General features: G+C 42.3%; 1 protein-coding gene across 1 annotated transcript; it reads left to right on the top strand.

Annotated features, from left to right (window-relative positions):
* The first annotated feature begins 13,389 nt into the window (after positions 1-13,389).
* LOC147432198 (uncharacterized) lies at positions 13,390-14,181 on the top strand. The gene has a single exon (XM_086491895.1). It carries the CDS (start codon positions 13,390-13,392, stop codon positions 14,179-14,181), a length of 792 nt encoding a protein of 263 aa, XP_086348021.1.
* Positions 14,182-15,388: the final 1,207 nt, after the last annotated feature.

Raw genomic sequence — 15,388 nt, 5'->3', positions numbered from 1 at the left:
TTGGTTATTGTTGAAGCGCTCATTTACAGGGCAACGAGAGTTTAAGTGCTTTAGACGACTAATGAAGTCCCTTACTGACTCTCCTTCCTTACGTTCGGCCTTCTGTAGCTGAGATGCTACACCCCAAAGCACACCTTCTCGTATGTACTCCTTTAGAAACAACCTTCGAAGGGTAGGGTAGATTGTTTTCTCGTCCACCCTTAGGGTCCTATACCAATCTCCAGCCTTCCCACTTAATGTCAAGCTTAAGGCATTGCACTTATGTAGTTCGTTGCGTTCCCCTAAGGAATCACATACTTGTTCAAACACTTCAATGTGTTTTCTAGCATCTTCGTCCCCATTGAATTTTTGCGTGAGTTTGGCAATTTGTACTGCCTTACTTCTAGGCTCTCTATCAGATGCATGACGCATATTTTCCGCGATAGATCGACCTATGGTTTGAGCAAACGCTGCCAAGTCACCTATGTGAGGAGGCAGGGCCGGTGGAGGTACTCTTGGAATCATATGTGGGAGAGGGACGGGTACCGGTCTTGGCATATGTATAGATGATGCAGGATATGGAACATAACCGGGCATGGGTCCACTTGGATAAGAGCTAGGGAGCGGCACTCGAGGAGCATAAGCAAGTGGTACAATTGGAGGTGTGGGGGCCATGTGTGCATAAGGGGCTAGAGGCACATATGGTCGAGGCCCCATATTAGGTACTACGACACTAGGTAGTGGCACTGCGCTAACCGTAGATGTCATCGGTACATTCTCTGTCAGGCTTATCCCTGGAGTGAGCACTGGGTTTTCCTTAATAGAGGGTTGAGCCAAGTTAGGGAAGCTAAAGTTTTCGCTCGGAGGCTCAGATTGCATAGAGACCCCAGGTGAAATGACGTAAGATGGGTCTATGGGGCTCATTAGAGGAGTCTCCATTTGTGATAGAGTAGGCTGTTAAGCCTTGCTCGTATCCAGAAATCTCATGGGGCCAGTTGAGAGTATATTTACCCCTCGGTTTTGCCTTTCTGATTGAATAATGCCATGGATAACATTACAGATCATTTTCTGTTGATCTTCGATGCTCGTGGCACTAGAGGTGGATTGTACAATCTCTATCCATCCTACATGGTAGGCGTGGCCAGAGTGTAGATCCGTCAACACCTCAGTGTGGAGGTCGTATGTCCAATGATCATTAATGAACAATCCTTCTAGAGTCGACGTGTTAACGGTTTCTTGTGAGGTAGAAGCAATGTTGCTCCCCATGGTTTTACTTGTCACCAACGGTACTCTAGAGGGAACTTCTGAAGGAGGCAACTCAACAGGGCCTTCTTGGTAAGAAGTTGGCAGGATATCCACATGGACACTCTTTGGGGGTGTGGGGTCCACGTGCGATGTGAAAGGAGATTCCACTTCCCCACCCCCTTCGTGTGCTTCATTTGCATCAGGTTCTGAGCGAGTAGCTCTACCTAATGTTTCCATGAAACGGCTAAACATACTAGTACTAGGCTGTGGAGCTTCGGGAGGTGCATGGCCTTCTCTCTCAGTGTTTTGGGTAGGGTATGCTTCCATGATTTCTGAGTCGGAGGAGGAATCACTAGCGGCTATTTTAGGGTCTTGGGTGGTGCTACCTTGTGTCCCCGCTGAGGGTCTAGAGCTTATCGTGGATGGGTAATGGGTGTCCGTATGAACAGAGGCACCCTCAATATGCTCGTGTTCTAGCACCCGCCCAGAGCGTAAGTGCATGTGCTTTTGATACCCTAAGGTGTCAAAAAGCTGCTCTAGGAGGCCTTGTGACTAGTTTTTAGCGTGTTTTTTGTTTGTTTTTTTGCTAGATTTTTTAGAACGTGTCGTGGAATGGGCCGTGTGATAGCTCGAAACGAGCGTATCGGTCAGAGGGTCGTGCCGTGCTTTACAGCCCTCCGTTTGGTCACTCTATGCCCTCGGAATCCCTAAAACTGTCAGTTTCCAGTAGGGAACTAGGCCCAAACTAGAAATTCTAAGGGTGCAAGTGGGAAGAGAAAGGAGGAGAGTGGAGGACTTGTCCCACATGCTCTCATTCTCTCTTGAGGGAGTAGGGTATATATATAAGAGTGAGTCTAGTATATATCATAAGACTGAGGACTGAGGCCTGGGTCTGGGCTTGGGCTTGGGCTTGGGCTTGGGAAAATGATCCCGATCTATCTTTTATACAAACCAACCCGTCCGTTTTGAGAGTCACGTTTTTTATTTTCGAAAAATTTCGCCGTCCGCTCACTCGCGTTTTTAATTTCCGGTTTTTTTTTATTTTTCCTTTTTTTGTGAGAAAAAATAAAAAACTTCTTAATTTTATTTTTTTTTAGTGCAGAAAATACAGAAATTGAAAACGCAGATATGCAGAAATTGCAGAAATTGAAAACGCAGATATGCAGGAAATTGAAAAACGCAGAAATTGCAGAAACAACGCAGAAATTGCAGAAAATTAAAAAAACGCAGAAATGCAAAAAATTGCAGAAATTGAAAACGCCGAACTTGAAAATGCAGAAATTGCGAAAATTGAAAAAACGCAGACAATAGCAGAAATTGAAACTTGACAGCAAATGCAGAAAACGCAAAAAACAGAAATCTCCACACACTCCTTCCCTGCCTTTCCTATGATAGAAATTGCACCACAAGGAAGCGTAAAGTGCTAACCGAGCTTAGTGTAGGGCATATCCTCGGCAGCGGCGCCAAAAATGTGCGCTCCTTGCCGCACTGTCGAAGCAAGGTACTTGCCAATACACCGTATGCGAGCCACAAACGGCTCCAAGCACACAACAAGCCTAAACTAGCAAGCTCAAGAAAACAAAGGGTGTGTCACTCACCGCTCTACGCTCGCCTTCGTGGTGGATTCCTCGCCGCGATGAAGAAGAAGCTGCAGTCGTGCCGCGCTCAACCGCTTCGCCGCCGTCGTGCCTTCGTAATGCTCGATCGCACACACACTCTCCCTCTCTCTCACACACACACACACACACACAAGGAGGTGAAGAAGAAGAAGATGGAGATGGAGCAAGAGCACTCTTCAATTGCACAAATGAGAGAATGAGTAAAAATTAGGTTTAGTTGGCTTTTATAGGAGCTCACCCCATTCACACTTGGGCGCCCATGCTTAACCAACTAATCCCTTGAATGTCCAAGTTAAAGTGCGCCTCTCATCGACAATCACTCTACCTTTCCCTATTGGACCGACAAGCCCGGTACCTGACTCTAAATAATACAACGTTTATAGATCATAGGGTGTCCATGTGCCGTGAGGGTTAACATGCCCCTAGCAACGGCTTTAATGTTGCGAGAGCAAATCACACCACCTATAAAGTGCATGCAACACTACCTAGATCAACATAATGTCAATTGAGGACACCGATGACATGATAGGCACACGGAGGCAATCTCTTTAGCTTGTTAGGATGAGACCATCCCACACATACAACACTCTGGAAGGCCAACTAAACCAAAATCAAGAATCTCTCTGCTCTCAACTACATCACCCAACCCACATACACACAAACAGAAGCAATCTCACCAAATCGTACAAAACTTAAGGAACACCATCCCCTCACTAGGATACACCTTTCCCAAAGCCTCTACACTCGAATTCCTCACTCCGAACCCATCTGCAAAAAACACGCTATGAAGACAGAGGAAAATTTTGAAAGTGCCCGAAGCTAAAATCTATGAGTACCTATGCGTAGCTTATATTGTTGAGATGTCGAGCTCTACACCTTGAGCTGGCATCCACTACGGGTCTTGGCCGCTTACGGCATTTACTCACTGGCGCGTTAGGTGACCAACACGGAGGATCTCTGCCAGTGATTCTACAGCTGGACTACACTTATAGTGCCAGCCTAGTACGCTTCTAGCGAGTTCACACTTAGTGACCGCATGTACATATGTGCTACTTTTCAGCTTTAGCACTTAGTCATTTTGTACTCTCTTTTCTATAAAGAAGAAGAAGAAGCTTTCCATCGCTGTGTGCTTTGTTCTTGTCTTGTGTAGCTCTCTTGCATCCTCATTCTTTACATGGTATCAGAGCCTGGTGCAGGCAAGAGAGGCTAAGAGAGCAAGAGCATCACAATCCCTTCGTTCGCAATCCACGACCAGATGCCGAAGGCGCCTCGCGCAGCGGAAAAAATTTTAGGGGTTTTTCGCACAAGTTTCTGAACAGGTCTCCAAAGTGCAGTATACAGAGATTTACTGTACAAGTACAGTGGTTGTGAAACGCTTGATTGTGGACACTCGTTGAGTGTAGAAAGCATTACAGGAACCACGATAGCAGTTTCAGCAGATTTGCAGGTTTTTGCAGATTGCAGCTATTTTGTCTTAGTGCTTCAAGATGTCTGACGGTTTCAGTCAGATTGTTACTGAGAAGCTTGAGAAAAATAACTACCCTGCATGGAAGTTCAGAATAACAAATTTCCTAAAAGGAAAAGGTTATTGGGACTATGTAGAAGGAGACAATGAAAAGGAACCAGAGATTCCCGAGGCAAATGCTACAGCAGAACAAAGGAAAGCTTTGAGGGACTGGCAACAAGGCCAGAGCAAAGTGATGTATTGGTTGTCTATGAGCATCACAGATGGCATGATGGGCTATCTACAGGATGTTGAAACCCCCGCCATTGCATGGAGAAACTTAGGCAGAGTGTTCGAGGTGAACACCAAGGCCAGGAAGCTTCAACTAAAGTCGGAGCTAAATCAGGTTAAGAGGAACAACCTCTCAATTAATGATTATGCCTTGAAGATCAAGAGTATCATTGACGCTCTTGGATCTATTAAAGTCTCAGTGGAAGACGATGACATTGTCCGTGCATGCTTGGATGGTCTAGGAGATGAGTATGTACATTTTAGGTCTTCCATGAATACAAGAGACGACATCCCCGTGTTCCAAGATTTGATTTCTATGCTTATTCTTGAGGAGAAGAACCTTGACACATCTTCTTCTCATGGCAGAAATAATTCTGAACAGGCCTTCTATTCTAACTCCAACAGAGGTAGAGGTAGAGGTTGTGGTCGAGGCCCAAGGGGTTGCAAGGGCCAATTTCTGGAAGGTCAATCAAATCAAAACAATACAGGTGGCAGGGGAAACCAGTCTCAAGGCAGGGGGAGTCAAAGAGGTCGTGGTGCAGGATCAAGCAGGCAGCAACATACTCCAGATAGTAGAGAATGTTGGACTTGTGGTGAAAGAGGTCACATGTCACGTGACTGTCCAAAGGGAAAAGCAAGTAGAAAGAGAGAACAGGGCAACTATGCATCTACTAGCAGAGATGCAGATGACAGCAAAAACGAGTGCATGTTTGTTATGCAGCATGTAATGAATACAATGACTGCAGAGAATTCCACCCAAGATGATGTTTGGTATGTGGATTCAGGTGCCTCTAATCACATGACGTCTCGTGGAGAGTGGTTTAGAGATATGCGCAAACCAGATGTGTCAGGCTATGTGCAGACAGGAGATGACACAGCTCACCCCATTGCTCATGTAGGGGACATACCTCTAAATACGAAGAGTGGGAAATCAAAGTACTTAGCAGATGTACTTCATGACGTATGGCATAGACTATGAGGAGACCTTTGCTCCAGTGGCAAAGATGACGACTGTGAGAGCTGTCATAGCAGTGGCTGCATCTAGAGGATGGATTATGCATCAAATGGATGTAAAGAATGCCTTCTTGAATGGTGAGTTGCAAGAGGAAGTGTATATGGATCAGCCACCTGGTTATGTCGATCCAGGTTACCCAGATTATGTATGCAGACTTCTCAAAGCTTTGTATGGTTTGAAGCAGAGCTCTAGAGCATGGTATGACAGGATTGCCAAGTATCTTGTCAGTATTGGTTTTAGGAGAGCTCATGCTGATCATTCACTCTATGTACGTGAGAGTGATGTGGGGATTGTGGTCATTACCATATATGTAGATGACCTTATTATTGTTGGTGACAATGCTATGGAGATTGACCATGTGAAGGGTCTTCTCAAACAGGAGTTTGAAATGAAAGATTTGGGCGAGTTGCGCTACTTTCTTGGCATTGAAGTGATCAGGACTCCAGAGGGTGTATGGTTGTCACAGAGACAATATGCTTTGGACATGTTGTCAAAGTATGGTATGGCTGATTGTAAGCCGATTTCCATTCCCTTGGATGTGAATGCAAAGCTGAGTGCAGAGAAGGGTGATGTTGTTGAGGATGTCAATATGTACAGGAAGATGGTGGGTAGTCTAATCTACTTGACTATCACAAGGCCAGACTTGAGCTACACAGTAGGCTTGGAGAGCCTTTTCATGCAGCTTCCGAGGAAGCCACATTTGGATGGAGTACGACGCACACTTAGGTACGTGCAAGGGACTCTTGACTACGCATTGTTCTATGCAGCAGATGCACCATTAGCATTGTATGGGTATACAGATGCAGATTGGGCAGGTAGCATTGTTGATAGGAGATCTACGAGTGGCTTCATGTTCTCTTTTGGGAGTGCTGCTGTTACTTGGAGCAGCAAAAAGCAGCCTACGGTTGATTTATCGAGCACAGAGACCGAGTACAGAGGTGCAGCAGTTGCGGCGTGCGAGGTAGCTTGGCTACGCACATTACTTGAGGACTTGGGAGTGCAGGTGGACCAGCAGATTGTCATTCATTGTGACAACCTCAGCAGCATGCAGTTGGCTAGGAACCCAGTGTTCCATGCTAGGACCAAACACATAGAGGTCCATTACCACTACGTTCGAGAGCGAGTGTTGGCGGGCGACATCGACGTGGTCTACGTCAGCACAGGGGAGCAGATAGCGGATATCTTTACCAAGGCCCTCGGAGCTGAGAAGCTTCGACGTTTCCGGACTATGCTTGGACTCTACGACATGCAGAGCTCGAGGGGGAGTGTTGAGATGTCGAGCTCTACACCTTGAGCTGGCATCCACTACGGGTCTTGGCCGCTTACGGCATTTACTCACTGGCGCGTTAGGTGACCGACACGGAGGATCTCTGCTAGTGATTCTACAGCTGGACTACACTTATAGTGCCAGCCTAGTACGCTTCTAGCGAGTTCACACTTAGTGACCGCATGTACATATGTGCTACTTTTCAGCTTTAGCACTTAGTCATTTTGTACTCTCTTTTCTGTAAAGAAGAAGAAGAAGCTTTCCATCTCTGTGTGCTTTGTTCTTGTCTTGTGTAGCTCTCTTGCATCCTCATTCTTTACATATATCGCCACGATTCTAATGACTACTTGCATGCAAAAAACACAAATCATTTGATACACTTATGACCACAAATAGCTTGTAGATGCGTTAGGGTGTGTGCTCCATTTTGCGTGAAATGCTTGGCGTTGTTGTGTAGCTCTCTCCGAGCCTATCACAATGGTGCACTTGAATCTCCAATGCGATGTGGGAGCAGGGAGTAGGGTCAAGATGAAGCTCAATCTCTCCCTCTTTCTCTCTCACACACAGTCGACAGCAGCTTGAAACCTTGATTATAATAAAGTTCCCTTCACAAAATGACCTTGGTACCTTATGCTAAGGTTACCATAGGTTAAACAAAAATTAGAGTTCAAAGGGTCAAATGGCATTGTATTTACAATCTGGAAGTACCATCGCACCCCCCCCCCCCCCCCCCCCCCCCCCCCCCCCCCCCCCCCCCCCCTCCCCCCCGACTTCTGCAACTAGGATAGCTACTCATTACAAGTTATGTTTTTAACCATAATCCGCATCATTTTATAACTCTCAAAAAGAAGACTTTGGTACAAAATTGAGTTATGGCGTACTATTGGGTCAACACTACTGTAGAGACGAGCATCGAGAATAGTCCGAGGGATTATCCGGCGGCAAACCCACCAGGCAACAACCACCACTGCAATCACAAACAACACCTAAGCAAGTCTGGGTTAAGAAGGCAGAGGTTGCATAATTTAAGTAGGCCAAGCTCACAACTACCTCAACAAAGACAAATGATAAACCTTGAAAACAGACCCAATAGTATGGTCAAGTTTGGGTGTCTAAGAATTTGATTGTTGCACAAGGTAATCAAGTGCAAATTTGGATTCCAAAGTGACACAACAAGAAACTCCTTTCAGTACAAACCCATCAGATCCAACCAAAACCAAAGCCATATCACCCATGCAAACATGTGAATTTGATTTGGGTATCCAAGCAGTTATGGCAAGCTCAAAAAGATTAAACTGAAATTTGGGTACATAAACAAAGCCCACACAAATGTCATATGAGGATATTGGACCAAACAAGCATATCACCACAAGTGGCAACACGGACGAGAAGTACAAGGGCATCCCTTGTCAATCAAACAGCGAGTGGTACAATTAGAACGATTAATATTTCATTGCTCTCCTATTGGTACTGACATAATAGGCAACTTCAACATCGAATGCCAATAAGAAAATTTCTTATACCCTCCTCTTGCACAACATTAATTTTTCACATGCATTGACTGAGTATGCATATAGGATTGTATTACATGCCCTGCATTAGCACAGATTGATACTTATGCAGAACACAAATCCTAGGGACTCTGACTAGGAGGGGAGAGGCATTCTCAATGAGAACCCGACGGACTTAGAACGTACTAAAAGGACACTGTTTTCTATGTTTTTGGGTTTTTTTGTGTTTGATTGCAAAAATGTTTTGGTAAACTCAAGTATATATGCCCTTATGTGATGTGATTTTACAGAGATATGAGGACAAACGCCAAAAATGAGCCTCTAGGTGTGTGTATATATGTCAAAATAGCAATTTTTATGCAAAAAAATGAGAAAAACAAAGCAATCTGGCCAAAAATATCACAAATGACTGTACATAGCAGGTTATTGTGTTGTTTTTTATTTATTGGTATTTTTGGGTTAATTAAGTAATTTTCTTTTATTTTTTAATTATTTAAAAAAACAAAGAAAAATAGAAAAAATCAAGTGAGATGGAGATGAAATGACAAAAGAAAAATACAAAAGTGATCAACAAGTCAAGGGCAACATATGGTGAAGTCGGGGTGCAATTATGAAAGTGTTGCGGGAAGCCCAATCCGGCCAATTTTTGGACAAATTGACAATTTTTTTGAAAATGGGGCAAATGGAGTTCAAATGGAGAAATTTTTGAGCTTAAAGAGCATTTCACGATGAGATAGAAGCACATGTCAAATTTTGTGGCAAGTGGTCCACGGACCCTCGATATAAGATATTTTGGGCCCTATTTACTACCTCATTTTCACTATTCACAGTTAGAGAGAGCTTGAGAGACCTAGAGCACGTGGATCTTCTATGGATTTGTACGACGCGCACAAGACACCGATTGGTGCCAAACATGAGAGATAGGCTCATTACCATGTACTCTTCTTGTTCTATGCTAACTTCAACATGAAAAGCTCACGAAAGCGGCAATGTGGCATCACCGAGAAGAGACCAAAACGGCATTGTAACTCAACAACCACTAACCTGATAGCTACAAGACTTGATAGGGATTAACCCTAAGCTAGATGAGCATGTCTATGTCCTCTTGTGCTAGTTTAGGTCAGCTAGAAAAACCCTAACTTCTCGGAGCCTACAGAAGTCAATCTTGCATATTTTCCCAGCCATGCCACTGATTGCCTGGCATCCCATGAAAAGGTGGGCTAGGTCTTCACTAGCTATTCTGCACCCCGAGTAGCGATCGGACCCGATTCCTCTTTCTTGTATCTTTAAGCCCGTCGGCAGAGCAGCCCACATAACTTTCCACAGAAATATCTTCATATACTCAGGCCACCTTGGCTTCCAGATGTTCTCCATGAGTTCCTCCCATCGTTTTTCCATCCAATCCCTCTTCCATAATTTGTTGAGGGGGCTACCCCAGTTAGCCTCGTGCATTAATGCATGGTAAGTTCCTTTAGAATGTGGTTTCCAAAAGAGGCTACTCCCGGGCATTCTCCAAGCCTCCCATTCAAAGTTGGTTTCACAAATTGGCATCACCACCTTATCAAGCTCTTTCACCACCTTGCAAACTAGTAAGATCTCAAAGCCATTCAGTTGAAATTGGATGGCTAAAGAGTCAGCAGTTTTCCAGCACTTCTTGTTGCCATCCCAGAAGTGCTCTAGTCAAACGAGCCCCTTATTATTCACATTCCTATCCAATAGGGGCTTTGCGGTGGCCCCAATATTTTAGAGAGCGAAGGGGACCAGTGCAAAATGGAGTTCTTAAAGTATCTGGTTGTTTACCCCCATTCCAAAACTTCAACTACTCTTTTGCACTTCCTCATTAGCTCCCTTGAGAGTCCTCCAGATCTAAGATAAGACCACTTCGAGGTGAGGAGTTTGTCGTGCATCACAACCCCCTTCCACTTTCCCCCTTTCGATCCCAGTTTTACTGCATCAAGCATTTCCTTGTTCATGATAGCCCAAGCTTGGTCCTGTTTAGCCAATGAGACCATAAATTTGGCACAAAAGGCCTCAACATGGGATACAGGGTTAAGAATGTCGAGCCCTCCTTGGTCTACCGAGCGAGCAACTACCTCCCATTTAGCCCACTGCCATGGCTGGGAGGTTTACGTGTTGTTCTTCCAAAGAAACCTATTCACTGGTTTTAAGAATTCTTTCTAGTTACACTTAGCCATCTTGAGCACGGGTCTGAAGAAAGCAATATAGGGGATCATAAAAGCATTAATCACTCTAATCCGGCTTTGGAAGCTAAGTTTAGAAGTTAAGGATGTAGAACTTTTAAAGTAAGGTCCAATGAGGGCTTATAGTTTTTTTATCAAAAGAAGGTAAGACTTTGAATTTTAAAAAGTGAAAAGGTTACATGGACCCACAGGTAGGGGGAGGGTCACCCCGAGACACTAGAGTTCTTTAGAGCTTTTAAAGTGGGATTTACAGCTTAGGGATCTAGAGTTTTAAATTTGTAAAAGAGGCTCTAGAGTTTAAACATGTAGAATTTTTATGTGGGTCTAGAGAATAGGGCTCTAAATCTTAGGGTGTAGAGCCTAAGGGTGCTTTTTTAATTCAATTCTTTGTGCTTATGTTTTAAAAAAAAGCTTAGAGATGTAGAGATTTTAAAGTAGGATCTAGACTCAGATGAAGGCCTAGAATTGGCGTCTATTTTTTTGTCAAGGGCTATTTTGCCTATCAAAACAAGTGCTTCAAAAAACTTCATGTTATTTGCCATGCTAGAATCTCAAAAAAAATTATCATTTTCTGTGATTATATCCTTAAGTTAATGTTATATATGGCAAATTATATAATTTTTTATCGCATTAGACAAAGCATATGAAGGGGGGCTTGAAAAATTGCATGTCAAAAAGAAATTTCTATATGTCTGGCAGGGCTGGTGATTTTATCACTTGTTTCTACTGAAAAAGAAGAGGTTGTTTTAAAAAAATGTACATATTTTTTATTGGTTGATTGCCAGAGGGGACACTCATTAAAAAAATTTGTAAATCTGTAAAGATAGTTTTAAATGCATGTTTTTTTATATGTTATTTCGAACAAACGGTCCAAAGTTCCCACTAGAAAGATACTCATCACAAAGACAAAAATATATTTTTGAATCCCCACTATATCATGAATGATGGAATGCAGACGGCAAGTCACTCACTCGCTTTTCCAAGCTTTATGTGCAGTGAGTGACTCACAGCAGATAAGACTCCTAGCACTCACCCTTGTCTCTAGACTCCAACAGCTAGTGGTAGTTGAAGAGAGGGGGAGGGGGGGGGGGGGGGGGGCGGTGCAAGGCTAGAAAAATACATTTTTCTTAACTGATCAAAATAAGGGGAAACTTGAAATCCTCCGGGTTTTTAGGTCAAAATTTGAAGCTTTTGCCAATAATCACACTAAAACTTGTGTAAATTTTCCGGTTTTCTTAAAGGCAAGCTCAAAATCAAACCGGGATTTTACAATTTCAACAGGTTGAAATACACTGAATCCCAGTTTTTTTCTAACGGAGGGGGGGGTGGTGTCAAAGTTCAAGAGCATGATTTTGTATGTGGGGCCAATATGGGTGGTGCTGCTTGCTGTCCTGCCTCCTCCTTGGCATATATATGTACTAGCTTGCACGACCTGCCTATCGTTGGGTCTCGCTCGCTCTTACTATGACACAAATTAAATTAATTAATGATATTTTTTTACATGCTGTCAGATCCCAGTTACTCCATGTTGAGAGAGAGAGAGAGAGAGATAGAGAGAGAGAGAGGGGAGGGAAAGTATTATCGTGCATTTGTGTGGTGTTTTGACTTATGCTTGCAAACATTTCATACGGATTGTCTTTTCTCCCTCCACCTTCAATGAGAGAGAGAGAGAGAGAGAGAGAGAGAGATTACACAAAAACACATCAATAAAGAGAGAGATTTCAAACCAAAAAGGATTTTGTACCTTTTCAATCAAAAAGATTTCAAAAGTTACATCATTGCCAAAAAGGCTTTGGAATATATATATCTACATAGCATAGCATTCATAGTTGTGCTATTTCAACAAAATCAAGATATTAAGCTGTAGCTTGACATACTTCTCTTAAATCTTTTTTTAAACACTATCACCAATAACCTACAAATACTTATTTATCCATTTTTCAAATGCAAATTTTTGTCTCACTTTGTCTTTGGCCCCTTTAGACTACTTTTGTTACCCTTTTCGCATCTTTCTCTTCTTCTTCTCTCTTTCGCGCGCGCGCACACACACATACACACACACACACATAGATTACATAAAAGCACATCACTAAAGAGACATTTCAAACCAAACAAAATCAGTTTTTACATTATTTTCAAAAAGGCTCAGGAATATATCTGCATAACACTCTTAGTCGTGCTATTTCAACAGGATCAAGATATTGAGCTGGAGCTCTACAAACTTCTCTTAAATCTATTTTTTGAACCCAGCTCAAGTAAATCTTGTAATGACGAATCAACCCAAGCTCTTGCTTTAAGAGCATGAGCCTAAGATTGGGAAAGAAATAGGGATCAAGCAACATGTTGTTGTAAATCGTATCCAACTCTTCATCTACATATGACCCCCAAACAGTGTAGTTTTTCTCGATCACTTCCCATGCCCATTGCCATCCCCATTCAACAGGTAACAAACTTTCTTCAAGGGCATCAACAATAAGATTATTACACTTGGAAAAATATTCACAATTTCATGGGCCATTTAATTGGCTGCAAGAAAAGAGGGCAACATTAGTACTCAAAGCTTAAAATTAGAGAGAGAGAGAGAGAGAGAGAGAGAGAGAGAGAGAGATGATCAACATGGCCACTTGTTAAAAGTGCACTTAAACACTTAAAAAAGTTAGTCATGCAGACATTGTAAATGCTTCATTGTGTCATTCTCACATATAGAAATGTACGAAGATATTGAGGCTTACGAAAAATATGTGCATACTAGAATGTGGTCAAAATGCTCTTTAACAAAGTTTTTTGCACTGGGTGCTTGATATTGGCAATGGGGATATGGATGATGGAGGAGACTTAGATAGAGTCAAAATACCTTCACACATGATGCTTCCAGGAAATAGTTTGGCGGATCTTCTAGGCTTTATATATGGAGATTTGTGTCATGTGCAAGATCATGCAAGTTTTTTCAGAGATCGAGCAATACTTGCCCCGCGGAATAAAGAGGTGGATTTAATCAATGACTATGCATTGCAAAGAATGCATGGAGTTTGCAAAGAGTATCTTAGTGTAGATTCAATTTGTATGTCAGAGAAAAACACATGTTTGTACACAATTGAATATCTGAATAGCCTTACTCTTGGTGGTGGTTTTCCACATCATGCTTTAGTCTTGAAAGAGAATGCTTCTATCATGTTGCTGCGGAATTTGGATCCAAGGCGTGGTTTGTGTAATGGAACCAGATTGATATGCAAGCAATTTCACCATAAGGTAATTGAGGCAGAGATAGTTACAGGATCTAATATTGAAGAGAGAGTTTTTATTCCAGGGATTGACTTTATTATTGGAAACGATCAGGGGCTTCCATTTCAAATGAAGCGTCGTCAGTTTCCAATCAAGCTTGCTTTTGGGATGACTATCAACAAAGCACAAGGGCAAACACTGGGAATTCTCAGACTATATCTTGCGTCATCGATCTTCTCTCACGGACAACTGAATGTTGCAATGTCACGTGTGCGAAGTGCAGCTGACATGAGGATTGTTGTCAATACTGAAAACACTCAATTAGCGGAGTGTTACTACACTCCAAACATTCTATTCAAGGAAGTATTGCAACTAGCGAACTCATAACAATAAGTTCAAATTGACATTGTGGCTCTCACTTAAAGTCTGACACAGTTGATGTTAAATTTTATTGATATCTCTTAGATCAAAGAATTGGCCACAAATGGATCCTCGACGCAGTGCACCCTATGTAGTGGATCATATCACTGAATTCATTCGAGGTATTTATCTTCTTTTTTAATTTAGTGTATGACCTATTATTTTCTTGAAAAGATTGGCTTATACATTGACTTACTTTGTTGAAGATCCACCGCAATGGAGGGGAAGAGTTCCTGCTATGTTTCAGGTGATCTTATTTGATACAACTCATATTATATTGTAAGAGTTTTTATATGGTATATTGGTAGTTTTAAGCTTTTAATGCTCTACATAATTCATGGATGCCATTGCAGAGATCATTGCCATCAAGGATTTATCATCGTAGGTGTTTATGAAATACTATACTTAGGTACAAATGTGTCTATGGAAGTTCTTGGATATTACCATGTAGCCTTTTCTTTGGACCACGACCATCGTCAAATCCAAGTTAATATTTACTTTGTGAGTGACGAGAGGCCAGGGGGTTGCTGGAGACCACACTAGACCATATCGATTGAGGATATTTACTCAAGTTGAACCCCCCCCCCCGTATCTTGCAAAATGTATGCAATATAGGTCCTTGGACTTATAGAATCCCTAACGTGGTCTCTCGAAGGCTACATTTTGAATAACTCTTTTGTATTAGCTTTGCTACATTCAAAATATTCAAAGTATCTTTGTGAAGTTGTGAAATTTCAAAGTCTTTTGGAATTGCTTTCATTTCTCTCTCTCTCTCTCTCTCTCTCTCTCTCTCTCTCTCTCTCTCTCTCTCTCTCTCTCTCTCAGGCTACACTTTGAATAACTCTTTTGTATTAGCTCTGCTATATTTAAAATATTCAAAGCATCTTTGTGAAGTTATGAAATTTCAAAGTATTTTGAATTGCTTTCGTTCCTCTCTCTCTCTCTCTCTCTCTCTCTCTCTCTCTCTCTCTCTCTCTCTCTCTCTCTTAAATCCTTCACTTAAATTTTACATCTCTACAGTATGATCATCAAAGTCTTCTTTATTCTATTTCATCTCTCTTGCTCTTAAACTTCTAAATCTCTGCAGTTAGAGCAGATAAAGAATGGCACCATACATCATGGTTTCGTACACCTTGAATTATGTACCTTCTTATATTAGAGGTATGTAAAATCT

This window comes from Adiantum capillus-veneris, chromosome 20 (assembly GCF_014529385.1).
Source record: "Adiantum capillus-veneris isolate H3 chromosome 20, ASM1452938v2, whole genome shotgun sequence".
NCBI lineage: Eukaryota > Viridiplantae > Streptophyta > Polypodiopsida > Polypodiales > Pteridaceae > Adiantum > Adiantum capillus-veneris.
This window is presented reverse-complemented; position numbering and strand designations above follow the sequence as displayed.